Source organism: Cavia porcellus, unplaced genomic scaffold, assembly GCF_034190915.1.
Source record: "Cavia porcellus strain 051 isolate PalLab524CR breed Dunkin Hartley unplaced genomic scaffold, mCavPor4.1 scaffold_19, whole genome shotgun sequence".
Classification (NCBI taxonomy): Eukaryota; Metazoa; Chordata; class Mammalia; order Rodentia; family Caviidae; genus Cavia; species Cavia porcellus.
This window is the reverse complement of record NW_026947502.1, coordinates 13,860,830-13,881,617: the sequence shown is the minus strand read 5'-3', so window position 1 is coordinate 13,881,617 and position 20,788 is coordinate 13,860,830. Positions and strand designations below refer to the sequence as shown.

General features: G+C 42.4%; 1 protein-coding gene across 6 annotated transcripts in view; it reads left to right on the top strand.

The window, feature by feature from the left end:
- Ebf1 (EBF transcription factor 1) overlaps positions 1-8,186 on the top strand; it is a 427,788-nt gene extending 419,602 nt beyond the window's left edge. For all 6 annotated transcript variants that reach the window (XM_063230720.1, XM_003473317.4, XM_063230717.1 and 3 more), the window contains one exon: positions 5,930-8,186. In XM_063230720.1, coding sequence (XP_063086790.1) covers positions 5,930-5,961 — 32 coding nt within the window. In that variant the 3' untranslated portion in view covers positions 5,962-8,186. The remainder of the gene's footprint in view (positions 1-5,929) is intronic.
- Positions 8,187-20,788: the final 12,602 nt, after the last annotated feature.

Below are 20,788 nucleotides of genomic sequence, written 5' to 3'. Positions count from 1 at the left end.
GGGACCCAACTAGATCAGAACTGTGATCATTAAGACAGGGCAAATGATGAAGGAAGAGTCGGTTAAGCAAATTGACCATGTAAACAAGATTAGAGGTGACACACTTAGACTGTTCAAGTATTTTAAAGGCCTATTTACCTCCAACTACCACTCTGTTAATTACACATCATGCTTTTTTTTAAGCCCACTCCTTACCGACCTCTTCACCAGCAGTCTTTTACTTAGCTTCCTCTCAACACAGCACTGCAGGTATGCACAGCCCAGGATAGCCAGTTCCAGCCGGGCTTCTGATGGTCACATGTGTCCTTCCAACCATCTATTCTCCCCATTTTCTGGATGTGGAAACTGTGACATAGAGATGGTTTTTCCAGGGTTACTCAGAAGAGAGGGAAGCCAGGCATGTAAACCCTACACACACACTTGCCTGTCTGTGCCTTCCCCTACGGCTGTGCCATGCTGTCTTTAGGCCAGTTGGTCAGGCCCATGGGGACCACAATATCCCACATATAAGGGAAGATGGGACATCAAAGTCAGCACATCCATCAGGAAAGGCAGAGCACCCAGCTATGAATATGCTGAGGTGGGAAAGGTTAAGGGGAACCCAGAGCAGAGCAGCTTCACATTAGCAGCTGCCTTGAAACTCTCTCAGACAAAGGACAAGCAGGATTGGAGCACAGGGGCATGGGGAAGAGGGCATTTGAAGCAGAAGGGCTAAGAACAAGCCAAGCCAAGAAGCAGAGGCAGGCAAGTCTTAGACAACGTGCGGTAACCAGTATGTAGCTCAGCAACCACAGTGCAGGTGCCAAGAAGCAAGGAGAAGGGTGGAAAATAGAGTCAGTTCCACTCCTCTCTGTGTAGTTTATAACTTACAAGTTCTACTGTGATCCCAACTGGCTGTGCCTCCCAGGTAGATAACACCTTTGAAAGTCTACCACATTTCCAAAGCATTAATTTAGGACAAAGTAACTTTCAGAGCCTCACAGGATGTTCTGTTCAAAAAAGTCAAAAGTATTATGGTCCAGCAAATTTAGAAGATGGTGCTTACTGAACTACTGTCTATGTACAAAAGCTTGTTAAAGGTGCCGAGAAATCTCATAATTAAATAGCAATGGCTAAAGTCATTGCTCAAAATCCACCGAGAACTGCTTTAAGGACCCCCATGCAGACCAAGATCCACAGGTGTTCAAATCCCTTATATAAATGGTGTAGGATTTTCTGTCCTACATATCTTCCCACATATTTTGAATCATCTCTAGAGTACCTATTACCGAAAACAATGATGCAGTGTAAATGCAAAGCAAATGCTGTTATACTGTATTGTTCAGGGGATAATGACAAGAAAAAAAATCTTTACATGTTCAGTACAGATGCAGTTTGCTTTGAATTTTTTCAATTTTTAAAAGATTTTTTTACTTTAATCATCCACTGCATTAATAGTAATCGTATGTATGAGGTACAACATGGCATTTCTGTATATGTATGTAATGTTTAATGATCTGATCAGAGTAACTGGCATATCTTTTACCCCTCATATTCATCATTTCTTTGTTAGGAATACGTCAAACCCTTTCTATGTTTACCTTGAAATACTCAGTTGTTGTCAGCCACAAGTTACCCTGCTTCTTACTATACAGCACTACAAGTTACTTGTTCTATCCACCCCCATCTTCCCTCCATCCTCCCTCTCCAACCCATTCCCTTCCCAGCCTCTGGTAACCACAACTGTATTTTCTACTTCTATGGAATCAACTTTTTAACTTCATTTTACAAAGCTTTGTATTTGATATTAATTGGTCTTAACATGTTGAAAAGGACTATGTAGGCAAATTTAGCAAACTAAATGGAATACAATTGCCCTTCCTAGCCATGACTTAGGTATCTGCAAATTCAACCAACCACAGATATAAAATATCTGGAAGACATTATATTAAGCAAAATAAACCCAGCACAGAGAGACGAATGTCTACAAGCTTCGGGAAAAGCAGCTGTATGTTGAATTGAAAGATGAACATGCAGAAAACCCTCCTCCTATTCTTATATAGATGGAGCTGTTGATAAATCCTGACCCTAGACCCCAAGCGCATTGTTGTTTTTTTTTAGGACAAAAACTTGAGTCACCAATTATGCTCAGCCTTTGTCCATAGAAACACCCTCTCTTCTCCTAGAGCCCTTATGGACCTCAGAGCATGGTTTCTACATGAGAGGCTTCATCCATCAAGAGAGGCAGCCCTAAGAAAGTGGCACATGCACTGAACCCCACTAATACAATTCTAAATCTTAGCCATATCCTGGGCAATCTTTGCAATGAAAATATTAAAAAACAAAAGGCAGAGGGTACAATGCCAGGAAATACAGTGGTGTCTCAGTTCACAAGCTTAATTTGTTCCACAATTTTGGAAAAGGTGGCATGTTTGTATTTGTGTGGGAAAGATGGCTAGAGTCCTGTTTGTGACCCAATGCAGAATTTGCAAAAAAAAAAAAAAAATTACCCAAACCAAATTGTTCACAAAAACATTCATGAATCAAGGTACCACTGAAATATGTATAGTGTTTCTTTTCTCCACCTTCTTGAAGCTCAGATTGCCCATCTCCTCTTGAGCCTCAATAGCATACATTCTAGTACCAAATGCTGTGAATGTTTTCTTTCAGGTACATATCAGTTTGGGTAAGATCTCACCCCATGTCTTATAGCACATTTGGTCCCTGACTCACAATTCTTATCTATGTGGTGGATTGTGGAAGAATATATTCCACCCTCTCATCCCAAGATCTCTCAGCTCTGCCAAGCATTTCCTTTTTGGCTTTGTTCTTATTAATAAATTCACTAAATTCTTAAATGAATTTCCTTTCAAACCAATAACTTTTTGGGTTTCACCAGAGAATGTGATCACCAGCTGCCGGAGAAAGTGGCAGAGCCGCCCGGTCTTGTCTCGGCACGCGGTGTTGAATGTGGCTTCCTGATGGGAATCTTTCGGGGTTCTTCATGGGCAGCATAGCAGACCAGTGGCATTCTTAGAGCATTCCAAGGCTTAGGCACTGTCCTTCTTGGCCCCCCTGATTAATTTTCAGATTGCAAAACAGATGGAAGAAGAGGGGGAACACAACGAAGTAGGATTTCCTTATTAAAGGTGTCTTTTGAGGCACCTAGACAGAAAGGCCAGTATGAGTGATCTTTGCCGAAAATTTACCTATTTTCTGCCTTCTGAGTTGCAGTTATAAGATTTGTTGTAATTTTCTGATATTACATATTTAGAAAAATTCCTTCTGCAAAGGGGTTCCATGGCTCCCACTAGATCACCCCAAATATTCTGGCAGGCAACCAAGAAGAGATTGGAAACGGAGCCAGGCCAAATCCATCCCAACGGTTCCTCAGATATACTATATATATTTGCTTTTAATATTGATTATTTGCTATCATGGATAGACTGGGTTATTTCAATCTTTTCAAAAATGAAAATCTTTATATCCCACTTAAAGTAATCCGGAAGTGTTGGGGGCTGTGAGCAGGATTCTTGTCCAGCAGCCTTTGGGGGAAGCTGAGATACTCCTGTGCACACTGCAGCACCGGCAGCATCCCCTTCGTCCATATCCCAGGCTCTCTGCTCGCTTAGGTGCCCAGCCTGGCCTCTTCAGTCACTGGAGTTTGTGATCCTGTTTTCCATGTTAAGCAGTGCCATCAGCTACATCTGTTTTTCTTTGCTTTTGAACTTTCAAAGTGACCCTAAGTTTGAATCTAACATATTATTCAGGTACCAACACACTGTTAGAACTTAAAAATAGGAAAATACTGGTCCTCCAAATGAAATGGTTTCATGGCTTAGATGATAAATGCTGGCTAGGCCCAGGCACCAAATTAGTGGGAAGCTTGTCAGCCTTTTACTTTGCTGTGAATCATATGGGAACTGCCCTTTCATGCAGGGCCCAAAGAGCAGGTTCAGGAGAAGACAAGACTTGCTTCTTCTGTGGCCACTGGCTTCCAGCTCCCGCTGTGTGTAGTCAGGGACCCTCAGGATGCACAACCTCTGCGGGATGCCACACTGCAGGGACCTCAGCCCTCCTTCCCTTTGGAGCTACAGTGTCTTGAGTTCGCAAGTTAAAGCAGGGACTGAAATACTGAGTTCCCCATTTCAGGCAAATCTAGGGTTCACTTGGATCTTTGGAGAACTGCATTTCCAACTGATCCCAAATCTTTGGGGATTTAAATTGGTCAGCATTTGGCCAAAGATAACTTCCTGTTTCTAAGAAAAAAAGTGGTATGGGGGGTGTCCTTGGAAGGTTTATGAAAAGGACTCCAGGAGCTTTTGGACTGCGAAAACGGCTCTTGCAAAACAGCATTTGGATGATTTACGTGCAAATGAATCAGAAACATGTGGATTGAATTTCCTTGTGAATACAGATGGGTTTAAAAATTAACGGAAAAAGTGTTTGGCCAGATCCTTTTTGGTTTTTGTTTTAATTGAATCTAAAATGTCGGTTGGGGGGTAGGAAAGCAGAAAGAATGTGGGGCCTCAGGGTTCAGAGCCCAACCTGGCCTCCCTGAGTCCATGGCAGGATTGGTGGTAGGGTAGTGGGGTTCACTCCCCAAAAGGCACCTTCTTCCGGGCCTGATGGCTGATACATGAAGAAGGTCACTTCCTGGACACACTCATCACTGACGAGGATATTAATTGAAGCTTAGACTTGCCATTTAAAAGAAAGCAATCTCTTTCTTTTTTTCCTGTCCCTGCCTCAGAGGATGCGAACCCATCTCTGTGAGCCAAGAACGGCTGCCTCTTGCTTCTAATGGACACATCTTGCTTCCTGTGATCTATTTAGAGTTGCCACACTGTTTTAATTCCTTCACAACTATTGCCTTATTCCACAAATCTGTCAGGTGGGATAGTGCCTCACTGACAGAAGAGAAACCTAGCCCAGAGAAGTTACACAGTGAGTGCAGGTCACCCTGGAGCCAAGTGGAGGCTTAGCAAACCTCGGGGCTAACCTATCTCAGGTCCTTCCTAGGAGCCGAGCCCAGGCTACTCCCGTGACACCTGTTACTTTATTTAAACTCCAGTCACCCGAGTGCTGGTTCTGGCTGAGAAGGCTGAGGTCCAAGGAACCATCTCAGGGGAATGAACTCAAAAGCAGAGGACCAGAGGTGGAGCCCTGGCCTATCCCATTCCCTGCGGTCTAAATACTGCCGGGGCCTCCGGACTCCAGGTCTCTGACAGCATCCTGCTCACCTCAGACAGCCTCGGCTCATCCCAGGACCTCACTTCTTTCCTATGCTACGGTTCTCCATCAAACTTGGTCAGATTTTTCTAGAAACCTTGAGTGAAGCAGTGGTGGGGAAGATATTCTAGGGTGTCATGCAAATCTGTGTTCAGTTCTCACCCCAAGGTTTTCTCCCAACTTTCTATGCCCAGGGAGCAATGGCTGCTGCCTCTGGCGTTTCCTTTTCTACTTTGGGACCGAAGTAGAGGCGATGGATGGATACCACCATTGCTCACTTTTCCTCCCAAATAAATTGCACAGCGAAGGCTATATTTTTCTTATTTTTCTTTTCTTTTTTTGCGGATTACTGGCAGTTGTAATGAGCCAGCCAGTTCTCTGTATTTTGGGAGGTGAAAGGGAGGGAAAGAAGAATGACAAACTGAAAATTCTCACTATTTTGCAAGGTTTGAGGCTGCCACTTTCCCAACGGCATTCAAACTATGCAACTTTCTCATTATATTTTAAAATTGAGATCAGGTTTAGAGGGATATTTAGGATATTCTGCTCTGTTAAAGACGTATACGGCACATATATTCGGTAACAAAAATTCATTCCCAAGAAGATGAGAACACATCTGTGGTTAATATTTAATCAACATAGTCATGCATGGGTCTTTTTATTTTTTCTCAGCGAGCTGCTTCTATGCAAAAACATTGACTTCTTTCTTTTTCCACAGCGATATCTGGCATGATTGTTCCTCCCATGTGAAAGAATTGCCTTGAAGAATTTTATTAATGAAGAGGTTGGATTCTGCTACAAGAGTAATCTGATACAAGTCCCAGAGTGGAACTTTTAACTCAGGCCTTTTTAAGAGGAATCACAATAACTGCAGATTTTTAAACAAACAGAAATCACCGACTTTACAAATACTGAGATTGGAAGGGATCTGCAAGTGCAGGGTGTTGTTTAAAGCTGTGCCTCCCAAGTATTGGGGGGATATATTTATTCTGTATTCATAAAAGCAAATCCACTTTTTCTTTCTCTCTTTCTTTTTTTTTTTAAAGGCTTAACTCTGCAATCATTTGTCTTTTATAAACCGGAAAGCTAGAACCCAAGGGACACTATAAATAAGACTCCATGTTTTAATTTATGATGTTTTTAAAGCTGTGTAAAGGGAGAATGAAGTGGTGATATTTACAAAAAAGTGAAAAAAGAAAAAAGAAAAAAAAAAAAAAGCTTGTATGGGACAGAATAGGAATGCCAGTTAGATTTTTTAGAAAACTAAGGGTCGGCTTTTGCGCCTTAAAGCATATCAAATGGTAGATAGCTCAGACTGCATTTTCAATATCTAACTTAACATGCCATCCCTTAGCTGTGCAAGCTTCTTTATCTCTTTTGTATTGTTGTCTTAAGTAACTGTGTAAATAAATGCAGCCTGGAACGTTAAAAAGTGATGTAAGTCATTACGTTTTTCCCTCCTACTCCAAAAATCCAGTGCCTCTAGACAGATTATTAAAAACTGCATATTTAAATCTGATGTCATTCTATCTTTTACGTACGTCATCTTCTTCTGAAGCCAATGGCCTCTCAAGAGCGTGGTGGCACACAAGCTGTGTGAGAATCTCGTTGAGACTTCACGGAACAGGGTCCAGGCACAAGAATTCCATACTGCCTCCAGTTATCCAGCAAAATCTTACTTATGCTCCACCATCCATAAGTCCAAAGTTTACTCATTCTAAAATTCTAAATGCTGACTTTATACCAATACTCCGAAAATCCCACTAAGCAACCTGGCAGGTATTTTGATTTTCCCATTCAAGATAGGGTCTCTGTCAGTCGACCAACCTTTACATCATGTATAACATAATAGACTAAAACAACAGGTTAAGTGCTTTGGAATGAAGAGTTAAAGGAAACCGGGGGTAAGGAGAAGGCTGAAACCTCCAAACAGTTTTCTGTTCTATGGGAATTTTTGCTCTCATTAACTGAGAAGTGTTCTTAAAAATAAGAATTAATAGCAAAGATACAGCAAAGCTCTTAGGATGCATTTGCCTGATTTTTTTTCTTTGCTGTTGTGTTTTTGTATGTAGTTATAAATATTGTAGATTCTTTTGTGAATTTTTTTGCCAAAGTTGTTGTTCTATTTATACATTTTAATGTCTTAAGACGGTTTTCCAATCTTACAAAAAGATTTTACTGCATATTTTGCAAAAAAAAAGGAAAAAAAAAAGCTCACTACCTTTAGCTTGCACATATTTGCAATGTTAATTAAAAAGACTTTTTGTTTTAATGGGAATTTTGTAAAATATCCATATAAATAATGTATTTATCTTTGGAATTTGTACATTGCTTTTCCCTCTTCTTCTTCCCACCCCTGGTTTATTTTATTGTGTATGTTTGCTATGTGAAAGTGCGTATTTGTTTGGTCACCTACAGTTGTATTAGTTGTTTCAATGTGATTTTTAAACATTTCATTTATAGTTACTGTATTTTTAGTATTGTTTTAAACCATGCTTCGATTTTTTTTTATTTCCACCCAAAAGCCATTGTCTATTTTTGTATTATTTGTAAGTTAAGAAGTTTTTTCCAATATATGGCAAAAAATAGTAGCCTATTATTCTTGTAGTATTTAGTTCTGTAGATTAAAAAAATGTATCCTTTGCTTTGGAAGCTTACACAAAACCTAACGCTGTTTTACTCTATTAATATGCATGGAATCTCTCCCTTTGAGTGACGCATTTTGTGCATTAAATTCGGGGGAGAAACTTCATAGAAATCAATGAACATACTTTCTTTCTTAAGTCTGCTTGTATATTTCCTCTGTCTTTCACATAAATATAAACCAGCAGATTGGATGCCTTAACAATGCAAAGCATATTCATTTCACTTGTACATTGTAACTGTGCACCGGAACTGTCAGTCATCACTAACATTCTAAGAAAAAAGAAAAAGAAAAAAAAAAAAAAAAAAAAAAAAAAAAGAGAAATTGAAAAGCACAAAAGAACTGTTTTGTTACCTTAAGACAATGTAACTTTTCTAGTAGAGCAAGAAATCATTTACAACAATGCTGCAACCGTGCATGCCCCATATGGATTTCGCAATGGTTTCACTAGACTGTCAAGAGTACGATTTTTATGAGGTGGGGCGGGTGGGGGAGGGGAGCGGCGGGGTGGGGGAGGCGGGAGGGATGAAAGCTGATTTTTCATGGTGAGAAATAATGATGAATAATAACAATAAACTGGAAAAATGTAAGCCAGGTTTAGCATTGCTTCTCAGTACTCAGAAAGAGTGACTGAATTCGTGTGGTAAGTGCTGGCCTGAAGATGTATACAATTTAAAGCCATATTTTGTCTGGTGATGCCCCTGAACTGTTGGCAAAGGAATTAATGGTCAAGCCGGTGCCCTGCCCGGCTCAGGCCCTGACGAAAGACGCCACCAATCTGTTAGCCATGTGCCATGGTGAGAATCTTCTTGAAAGTCCAAAGAGCCTTTAAAATGTGTATAATTTGTGTTTTGTTGCTTCTATTTCTATTGATTAGATGGAAAGATATTCCGGCCCTCAAATCCTGTTTCTCCTACACAATAGTTTTGCAAGTTCCTTTCATATTTGTCCCCCTCAATACAGAATATGGCTTTAAGAAGGAAGTGAGGTAGAGAATTAAATTGAGATTTCAGTTTTGGGGGAAGAATAGAATTTCTGGATGACTGGATTGCATACCATGCCCTGGCCTCGTATTGTACTAGGATGCAGCTTACTGAAGTCATCTCTAAATCTACTAACCTTTCACCTTCTTATCAAAACTTTTTGAATAGACACACACTGTACAGTTCAATTGTTAGAGAACCTAACTACTGTAGAGATTGTTATAATTTTTTTTTTTTTTGCAAAAATTCAAGCTGTAAAAACTTTTCAACTTTCACGATATTTAATTAAAGTTACTTCCTGTCTGTGATGGGCCCTCTTGGTTGTGTATTCATTTCTCTATTTCAGGTGAGCCAAAGTTCAGTGTCATCAACAGGTCTGTGTTTGCAATTACGCAGGCCCGTGTTGACACCTGGAAAAAAAGTCTGAAGGTAGCCCTGGGGCACCCAAGTTTTTTCTTTGTAGGTCCTTGGGGATTTGCTCATCTGGGATGCAAATTGAACACACGCAGCGCATTGCTGCCCTCTGCTGGCCGCAGCCGAATGTACATATACCTGTGCTGGCCCACTGGAGAGCCAGGAGGAGCCCCCAACAATTCCATCAGACAGAGAGATTCCTCACTGCAGCGATTAAATTGTGAACCCCGGAGCTGGTCATTCTAGAAAACGGTCCTCTATGCTACCAGTCTGAACCAAACCTTTTCACATATAGCTGCTAATTAATCCCATTGAGCCTTCTGGTCAATTAATTATGTACCCTGGCTCATTGACTGAGGCATGTGTGAACTTAGAACCTTCTATCACTTGCATTTTTTAATCTCCTGTGTATAAAATACTTTTCCTGTCAGAAAAAAACCCACATTTATCTAGAGTCAAACATCCCACAAACACCCAGTAAGCACATACTCTTGTAAAGTTGTTTCCTTTTAGGTTTCATTAAAAAATTGCACAGAATATTCTTTTGCTACCTTTGCAATTATTGGACATGATAAGCTTAACGATGCTTGTAAAAATGCCTCGAAACCTCAGCAAATAGGCCCTAGACCAATAGAAGCTTGACAGCCAGAGGTAATAGATGTCACATGGCCGTCACCACCATTTATGATGCCCCTTGCTGATTGATAAACTTTGGCTGTGGAATGTAATCCAACTTGAGGTCATCAAAAGGCATCAAGTTAATAAGTAAATAAACTGCCATTTTTTTTTAAAAGAGGCTGATTAATTTGGTCATCAGTATGGTTATGAAATTCTGCATTACACACAATACACAAATCGAGTGCATGGCTCCTGTCCGCAGGGCGTTTGTAGTCTCAAGCAAGACAAACTTAAATTCAAGGCCTGCTAGAGTAGGGTGGTTAGACAGGGCGAGGCAGGATGCTCTGCTCCTCCACAGGACAAAACTGCCCACCATGCTTATGCCCCCCTCTTGTCCATGCTCATTCATTCATTCTTTCTTTCATGCATTTATTCATGTAAACCTTGAGTCCTCACCGTCCCTCCGGCACCAGATGATACACGATGGATAACTAGGACGCTGTCATTGTCCCTACTCTTTTGGTGCTTGTACTTGAATAAGGCAAACGGAAGTTAAGCGGCCACACATGCGCATTTAACCAACTAACACTGGCGTTGCAGGAAGTCTGGAATCTCAGATGATGCACTACAGCGGTATCTGATTTAACCTGAAGGGCCGGGCAAAGCTCCCCTACAATGTGGCAGCTGGGCTGAGATGTAGAGGATAAGCGGGGTACCCTGAGCATGGGGAGTGAGGGTGGTGCCAGGACTCTGAGGTTTGGGGTGGATACAGGGCATTTAGTATGGGGAGTCTGTGAGTAGAGGCTTGAGAAATCCAGCTCAGCTGGCGCACTGAGCACCTCCCACATGCACTGCACTGCAAATTTACAGTCCTATGTTTGTCCTCTGGGACAATGATGGGTAAAAAAAAATAATGGAGCGGTGGGTTTAGGGGGTAAAAAAGCCCGAGAGGTGGGCCTGGCTTGCTCCAGATAACTCCTCCCACACTGGAATGTGGACCTAGTGATTAAATAAATGTCTTCCATTTTCTAGAAATTTCAGATATATTACTAGATTGGGGTATGTCTTTTTAATTTTTTTATCTTTATGGCACGTACTCCTAAAAGTGCTTTAAAATACAATATAGGACAAACAAAGCCACGATCCCCTACTCTTAGATGGGCTGATATTCTGGCCAAGGGACAGGTTACCGAAGGCTGTGTTTATGTTGCCTCTGTGGTATGTTCTGTCCCTGGAGATAAAGAAATGCTATAGAGAAGGAGATGCTGAAGTGGTGCTCCCAGTATGGATAGGAGTTCTTCAAACATAGCTTGAAGGCCTGGTCACTATTATGGGAGTTGACTCTTTGAGAAAAAAAAAAAAAAAAAAACAACTATTAAAACTAAAAGTTCCTACCATAGGAGAAAGTGGAATCGTACACTTGTGGAAAAATCCTCTGTCCTCTATAGCAGTCACATTCAGTGTACAATGGATAGGTCAGCTGTATAAAAAAAAGTCTCCTTTGCCTGCAGAAAGCTCCTCATGAATGAATTCATTTTATGTAAAACTTCTGAGCAGTAAACTTTTTTGAACACACCATGCTCCAAATAATTCACACTCTCAAGAATTTTGGCATCGAAGTGACCATCTCCTCTTTCTTTAGCATCATTTATTCCCCACTACTGTAATCTGATTGGCCTACAAATACAGTCCTACCAGAAAAAAGAAAATGATTTCACTTCACTTTGCTTTCCAACTACCCACAGTCCTTCTGCTCCCTCTGAGCACACTCCAAAGAGTGGTCTTTCTTTTCTTTATATTTTCTCTTTATCCCTAGCACAAGAGATGTTTATCGTCATGATTAATAGTGGCAGTTTTACATGCTGTAAAAGAGGCATCTCTATATATGTTAGAGGTGTCATCTTGGTAGCTACAAAAGTGAACTGGAGGGGACAGAGAGGAATGAGGGACAGCTGAGAGGCCAATGGAGCGGTCCAGGCAAGAAATGAACAGCTTGGACTAGGAGAACAAGCAGGAGAAACCCAGGTAGGACTAAGGTTGGATGGGCAATGGAACCATCAGAAGTGCATGACTGGTGTGACGTGGGATTGAGGGGAAAGAAAAGCCAAGGTAATGCTCAGGTCTGTTCTGGGTTTTGGTGCTGGGGCTGGAACACAGCGTCTCTTGCGTGGCTGGCCAGGGCTTTACCACGGAGCTCAAAGCACAACGCTCAGTTCTCTAACAAGGGCAACTGTTGTTTTGGAAAGATTTGGTTTCTCTGGCTTTTTCACTAGTTCAGAGCCAACAATGAAATTCCTACCATGTTCCCTTAGCTTTCCTTTCTTATTTCAAATATGATCCTCTTCTCCAGAGGTTTCTATATTTACGTTACGAAACAAATTCAGTTTCCAAAGCTGAAAATATTTTGTTATTTTTTAACTGAAGAACGAAACAGTTTTTATTCATTTTCTCTGTAGAGTTATACTACAGTGGGACTGACTTTTTATCTACTTAGCGTATATTTCCCCCACTGATTGTAGAATTTTCACATTATATATGTAGAGCAAAAGTTCTGAACTCTGAATTAACCGCGGGCCTGATAATTGGCCTTCTGCAGGAAATACCTTGTGCCAGGAGTTATCTTGTAAAGATAATTCAGTATTTTACAAAGATGGTGATGGAATGTCAATAAAAAGCCGACCTATTGGAGGTGACTCATGCAAGAACACAGATGTGGATTAGATTGCTCCAGGAAAACAAGGAGAAATGAATGAGAACCAGGCGAAGCCATGGCCTTCTCCTCTTAAGCATTTATTTTACTGAACATGTTCTTACTGAAGACCCCCTTTGGAGAGCAGGTGCAAAGTTAAGGGTTGGGACTATGATGGTATCTGAAACTGACCCGTCTCCTTCTCCCATGACTGCCTTAGGAAGACAGGGATGACTCAACAGTTGCAGAAACACAATTACACAGGGATAAACGCTACTGTCACCCCAATACATCTGAGTGAACGGTGGCTTTACATTTGCATAGAGGCAAGCCTCGCTCAGAAGCCAAAGTCAATTAAACGGGAATCAAATTCCTTACTTGTATTCTTTAAAGGGTATTAAAAAAGAATCTAAAGTTCATAGCGATATCTATTAAAACTATATTCCTTTTATTATCCTTTCCCTCATTGCATGCCCAGCTCAGGCATTCCTTCCGCAGTCCCTCTGACCAAAAGCTCCCTTCTCTATGCTGAGTTTGCCTGGAATTTCTGTCCTCCTCCTTCTCTCCACTGCCACCTCTTTCATTACTTTGTTTTCTGAAAATCTTTCCTCTCAAACAGGGTCGGAATAAAGGAATACACTGTGTTAGCCAAATGTGCTTCCCTCTGGCAGGCTGTGGGGAGGAAGAGGCTATAAATATTCCCGTGTTCACAATCTTTGACCTGTTTTATTTCTGAGAGACAGGAATAGGGAGCCATAAGCACGGATAGCAAGAAGGGCTGATGCGATCGTGTTTGAGGAAAGACCTGAACAGGGCCTGGTGAGGGGGCAGGGCAGAGTGGGAATGGGTGGACTGGAGCTAAGTGGCTGAGTCACCGCTGCCCACAGCAGCTGGTACCCTGCACCTCTGAGGAGGAGAACTTGCTGTAGCCATAAGCCACCGAGCTTTCCTGTGATTTGTCGTGTGACATTAGCTGCCAAGACTTGAAGGGAAACCTAGACGTAGGCACAGTTTGAGGAAAAACCTGAGTTTTATTTTAAAACTCAGTAATTGTGGCAGGAAAATAGCAATAGATTATGACCTGTGTTGTGCAGTGGAGAAACATTTAGTAAAAGTATTACCAGTGTCATCTGGAAAGCCAGACCTGCATCTATGAACTTGGAGTGGGAGGAGAACATTTGAAATGGAATGTTCCAGGCCTGAACCATCGATACATAGCCATGTCTGATAAAATACTGCACAACAGATATGAGCTTGCAAAAAACTGTCCGGTTTACAGACACAACTGAGAGAGTTTAAAAAAACTCAGAGAATCTAGGAGATGCATATTAGAAATAGATGATCTTTCTAATCTCTACTCTTCATGCAATGAAATAGGCCCCAAAGTGAAGCACAGCCTGAGAGCAAAGATAAAAATAAGAACAGAGCCATTAAGGTAGACCTTGGGAACCCATTCCACAACAAAGGCTTTGGTACCACCTCCGAGAAGAGAAATATGGCACCCTAGGGACCCTTTTGGCTGCAGAAGATCACAGAGAAGTTGAGGTGGCCAAGTTAAAAATCATGCAGTAGTGAGTTCGATCCCTGGTACCGATAAAAAGGAAAAAGGCAAATAAATAAATAAATAAATAATAAAAAATAAAAATCACAAGTCTGGAGCAAACAGCATTTTTGCAAAGAGGCGTGGTATGGTTCTAGCAAATAGAATTTCCTGGGAGTTGAATACATAAAAAGTCCACAGAGTTTTTGAAAGAGTTGTACTGGCAAATGCATAGCCCTCCTGGCCTTAAAAAGACTGGCTGCTGGAAATGTGAAAAAAGAAAAATTAAGCAGGAGAAGAGTTGCTCAGTTGTCAGATAAAGCCCACCCTTCACTCCTTCAGAAGCTGTGGAAGAGCAAAAGAAAACTCTCAGAGGAAAGATTCACAAGTTTTAGAAAATTGGCTGAGGATCCACATTAATATAACAGAATTTGGCTTCACTCCTAATGCCAATATGCCAACTTTGCCTACTTTTAGTGCTGATAGACTTGTTTACATGGAGAAAGTGTTCATTCGTGGAGCTAATAATGGACACTGATGGGGGTCAAAATTGGTACTACCTAGGAAATCTCAGTTATAAAGAAGGAAACCCAGAAATTGCCAAGACTTACTGTTAAGCAGCCTTTCATGTGTCCAGGTACGTGGTCTCTGTTCATAGAGCCCTCTCAGAACTGAACTGATTCTTTATTCGCTTAAAGAACATTACGGAAGGTACTTGGAGAATCAGGATAAGAAAAGCCAGGAGGGTTCTTTACTTCTAAAGTTTCCCTCTCAGAGGATAGGCAAACACAAATGAGATGCTAAATATGTGGCTAAATACCTTGTACTAAACTCTTCATAGAGTTCTGCAGGAAGACAGGAAATCACCAGAGGACTGAGTCTGAGATCTGACTTTGTCCAGGTAATCCAGAGAATAGAGAATTCAAACAGAAGTCAGAAGGATAAACAAGGTCGAGGAAGAACATGAAAGAGAGGGGTCATGTCAGGGATAAAGCACCTGAAAAAGGACAATGTGGCTAGGCTAAGAGAGAGGCGGGTAAAAGAAGAGGCTGGTCAGAGGTGGACAACCACACCACATGGGTGAACCATGGCAGATTCAGGTTTTTAGCTAATGACTAAGAAGAAGCCATTGGAAGGTGGGCTAAAAAATACACTGACCATCGCACAAGATACTCAGACATTGCTGACGCATATCAGGGAGCATCCAGAGGACATTCTTAAGCAGCTGTCTGCCACCAGCGAATGCCCTGCACTGGAAGGCCACAAGCAGTCTTTGCCTCATCATGCCCGGGGTGCCATGTGTCAGCCTGTAACATTTTGTGCACCTTTGCCTTTCCAAGAGGCTTGTTATGTTTTAAACAATACCCATCAGGTCTCGTAAGGCTTGATATTTATTTTATTTCAACTATCACTCTTTTTTGTCAAGTGCAGTCTCAGGCACAGCAGGCAAACCTTAATGGTTTAAGGAATAAATAGCAAGCTGATAGGCTCACACCCATTAGCTAATGGATTACTGAGTAAGGGGACTACATTCCACCCCAGTGCACTTAGCTCAGGGTTGCTAGGAATTTTAAAGAGGACAGTTAACGCTCCCTCCATCTTTACTTTGTGGGCCCAGGGGAAGGGAGCTCACACTCAAATATGGCTTCTTTGATAGACAGGTGAGTGAGTGTGGCTATCATTATGTGATCACACATCTTAGCATTTATTTATTACCAACTGCACAACATTTTCTAGGTATACATTGGAGACATTTGACCGGCCAGGTTTGTCCATGTGTTGGTTATAACCTGGCAGACAGAAGGACCTTGATGGGGGTCACTCGAGCCTTTATTTGCTCTCTCTACATTGCAATAATTCTTGGGAAAATATGTAAGGAAAAGAAGGCTATTTTAAACATATCTTCTAGGAGGAAATGTGCATGACATTGTTATCTGTGATGCTCCACACCTTTGTAAATTAACCGCCCCACATGTTGTGCCGAGACCTCCTTTGCACAGTCTTTAATCAGCTGTTTCAGATATATGCGTCTCATTAGCATCTGAGCAAGGCAATCACATTTTTATCCTGAATCCCATGATTTTATTGGGCTATTAAGAGCTTGATTTGTGGGCACTGGGAACAGAGAGAGAACTCATGCCATTGATCACATTTTCCAGGCGGTGGCCAGCAGAAACAGGCAACTAGCAAGTGGAGCCTAGAAACACACAGAGAGGTGACGCTTCTGAGACTTAGCATGATGACAAGCCAGCTCTCAATGCTCGGCCTCGGAGCTCAGGTTCATCCATCAACCCAAGCAGTACCAGTGGCCCCACTTAACTGGGCTAAAGACAGATGGGGAGCAAGGAATTGAAAACTACCTGCTTTCAAAGGGTATTAGCAACCTGTTAAATCCCAATGTAGGGTTTCAGGTAAAGGAATGACCTGTTGCCTACCAGGCACACACTGACAAAAATCAATAGCTAATGATGAACTTCTAGATCTTTACTCTGACCCCCAAACCAAAGGATCATAGACCGTGGCGGATAGAAAGTACAACCTTAGAGATTACTCCTCTGTGTCCCTACTCACAAGTCAAGAAGACAGACTCAGATGGGAAAAGGGTCCTGCCTACCATAATTCACCAAAGCAGAACTGGAGCCATCGGCATCCTGGCACAAGAGCTGACTGTTTCCAATTCACTTTTCTGGATCAGCAAAAATAGCCATTTGCAAAGGGGAGTTTTGAAGCTGAAGATTTGAATAAAAAGACAAATGCTTGCTTTTCACTGCAGCATTCTCACACCATAGCCCACATACCTTATTATTTTTGAAACTGATTTAATGATACACCCAGTAACACACACCCAGATTTCCCTGGAAACATCAGGAGAAATTATCAGCAAATAGTCAAATCCGGGATCCTTCCCAGCACTCACCCATCTACATATATGCGTTAATAGGCTGTGAGTAGTTGTAAACTTTAAAAACATGCTGTAGCTTGCAGCACAATTAACTTAAAATTTACTTATTGTTCCTCTTCTGCTTGTCCAGCGAGATGACCATCTGCCGTCTTTTAGCTGTGGCTATAAACTTCCACCTCTGTCCATTTCATGGCATTTTCTGAGCAGTTATTCTCTAGGCGCTTTTTCATAAGAGGAAATATTTTTTAAGTGGCAATGCATGGAAATACAAGATGAATAATAAAATAAAGGAAGCATTAATATTTACTGCTCGCTGGGTGTCTTGCATGCGTTAGTTCACGTGCACTTTTTAACGACGTCACAACAGGTCACCCATGAGGACCAGGAAGCTTGGTGCAGTTCTTTAATTTCCACAAGGCCCCTGAGCTGTTAGGTAGGCCAAGAACTGTGCAGGTTCCGAAGATCATGTTTTTAATCCCAGTGGTAAATCTCAGACCACAGCCAGCCATGTAAGTGAGAAAACACCCATCTCCGGCACTAGCTGTGTGCACTGTTCTCCTTGGCTCTTGATAGGAATGTTATTTAAAGAGCCTCCAAGCAAAAGACTGGTTAAGTAAATGGGGCTGTTGTAACTAATATCAAGGGAAGAGTGGTGTAATAATAGCCACGCATCCTTCTTTGTCTTCCAGATTTGCTTGTGTGACAGTCATTTTTCTACAGTGGTCCAAGTGATGCATTTTTAAATGGCCGTACGAGGATGCAAATCTAACAAAAAGGGATTTCTTTCAGGCTTTTGTGCCCTCACAACCCTCGGTAAAAATAAAGAGGATTCCAGGTATTGATGAGAAGTTGGGGTGAGTGAACAAGGTGGGTCAGGAAGAACTGGGCTTTCCAGGAAAGCAGGGGGAGCAGAGGGGGAGGGAGGTGGTGAGGCAGAATGCCCAGTATCTCAGATAAAGACTGCCCTGTGTCTCCTAGGGCAGAGCCTTGTCTGCCCCAGGACCTGTGGATGGAGAAGCGCAAAGGGAGAGTGAAGGGAATGGTGTATGGATGGTTTCTCCCAGCTTTCCCCACTCCGGTGAGAAATCTGGTCATAGCACAGCACCCTTGCCCACAGATGGCTCAGAAGCAGAGAGGTTAATCGCCAGCACTGATACCATGAGATGCAAAGATGACAGGCTTAGCAGCACTGAACATGCACTGCTATCCAGGACCATCCACACTATACCCATCATCCCCTTAGAAGATCTGAGAGCTGACTTCGCCAAAGTCTGGGAACCCTAGCAGTCATCTGGAACTAAAATTCACCCATGGCAAGTGGGGATCGGGCAAACCCCAAACTGACAGAGATTAAGGTTCTGCCTCACCCATGGAATCAGTTCTGAAATCAAAGTTACGCACTGAGAAAGAGAAAGGTCAGCTTCTGGCTCCTTGGCGAATGTGGACTTAGGGCTGTACCCATCTTGCCCATTTTCATAAGACCTCTGCTGATTCCTACAAGCAGGCTAAATGCACTGGGCACTGTAAGGGCCCCTGGGCGGGACAGAAAAGAAGCTTCGTCTCCCAGGCTTAGAGTGTTGCAGGGGCACAGGCTTCACATAAACATACGCTGGAAAGTGCCATCTGCAGACATCTGAGCCTGCTCACAGGCACCGGCAGACTGCAGCCAGGCCGGGTGGGGGGCTCCATCAGCATGTGGGTGCACAGCTGTGCCTTCCATAAGCATCTCCTCTCCATCCAATTTAAACTGAGTTTCAAGTTGATTTTGGAGAAAATGTACAGTTTACTGGTTTAAAGCTTTCCTTCATCCCAGAGGACAGGTAGGCAAGAGAAAGGGAGTGAGGAGCTGCTAGCTTTGCAGGGAGGAGAGAAAAGTAAGTCTTCCCAGGAGACAGGGAAGAATGAGACCAGAGATGAAGGGCAGATGACAATTGTCAGATGAGTTTCATTACTCGGCTGGCTCCCTTCTACCGGGCTCCCAACTTCTCTGAAAAATTGTCCTTTGGGGCCCAAACTTTCCCTGTTTAGTCTCAGCCCGAAGGTGACTTGCTAGGAAGTTTGAGAGAAATTGTTTCAGATATCTTGGAGGAGTTATGCATGCCGGCAATGAAATAACATTATTTCCGCTTTCAAAATAAATAGAAGTTTTTGGTTGTGAAGAACTCAGTAATGAGAACCAAGAAATGGCTGAACCTTCAAACTCCAGGAGTCCTGCACCCTTGGCACAAAAAAATTAAAACAAAAATTAAATAAATCTCAGAAACTTAGGGAAGAATAGCCCAAATAAAAGAGACTCGAGTTTGTGGGCGGGAAGAGAGATAAAGCAGAATTCGTTAACAAGGTGAATGCTTTTCCGTTTAATTACGTAATTACCAAGGGATGGAAACCACAGGATATTTCTTAGACTTTGACTCTGTTCAGTCACCAAAGAAAACCAAATTCCCTTTCCCAGGCCTCAGGTCCTTTATACTTTTCCACATTAACCCCACAGCATAATTGCATGATTGCAAATAGACAATGCTTTGTGCCCTCCCTTCGCCTCACCTTCCTTTGGGAGCAGAGTATTTTAACACAGCACCTTTAAAGGCAAACTAATAACAACCTGAGAATCCAGACACATACCAGCCGCAAACAAACAAACAAACAAACAAAGTACACAAAACAATTTGCACATAGTATGCAGAGGTTGAACAGTTAGGTCCAAGGCACGTTTTCTGGTCAAAATTCTACTACTGCTACTTTTTAAGCAATAAGTATATCATAGTTCCAAGAAGTCAACATTTGGAGCAGGTTGGATGGTTGCCGTGAATTTCTTTTCTGGTCTTGACCTGTGGTGATGGATTTAGCAGGATTAAATCTGGAAAACGAGACATTTGCCACCTACTTCTTACTCCATGCCCATGTGGTATTGGCACTGACTTTAAAACATGCCTCATCTTTGTATATGTCACCCTGCAGATGAGCTATAGAATGGCAGAGAGGCAAGCGCATGTGCATGCACGAGAAGCCTGCTTTAAACAACTCAATATATTACTTGCCTGGCTCTGGCTCTGCTGCTTGGAGGATGCTTCCCTCCCAACCTCCTGCCTTTTGATATGTAACGAGCTAGGGTCAAATCAGCTACTCTGAATTTTCCACCTTGGAAGTCTTTGGGGATTCGTGCTTTGGCACCCAGGTGCCAGGGCCCCAAATTGGACTCCATTATGAAGCCCTCAAAGCCGAGCAATTTTGCAGAATTTAATGGGCTTTGGGGGACAATTTTATGGACTGATTTCCAGGAGCTCAAAATATTCAAATTTGCTCAAGCTCTATTTGAAGGCACATCTAAAAGTGCACCCTACAACCTGTCTGTCGCAGTCTCTTTTGAATCATGTCCTTGAAACAAAAAAAGGGGGGGAAAAAAGAAAGAAATGCAGTGCCCCCTGGGACTTTCCCAGCAGAGACTCTAAGTGCAGAGTGACTGCAAAGCCCTGCCGGGACTCCTCCAGGCTGGAGGGAGGAAGTGGATGAGAGAGACTGGAGATGAGAAGGCCCTTCAGCAGCCATCGGGGAGGCAGTGGGGGTGCGAGGGGGGAGAGAAGAAACCGAGACGCACACTAAAAACAACAGAAACACAGGTGGAAACGGCCTTGTGGGAAATCAGCCTGTCAACAAACAAAGCCCAGGCTGGAAACCACTGCCTCACCAGCCTGGCTCCTGGGCAAGGAGATTGTTCTGTAAATAAATTAGCGGTGGCTTTGACGGCTTGGAAATTAATACTGACACCATGAAACAGCAAATGGCTCCC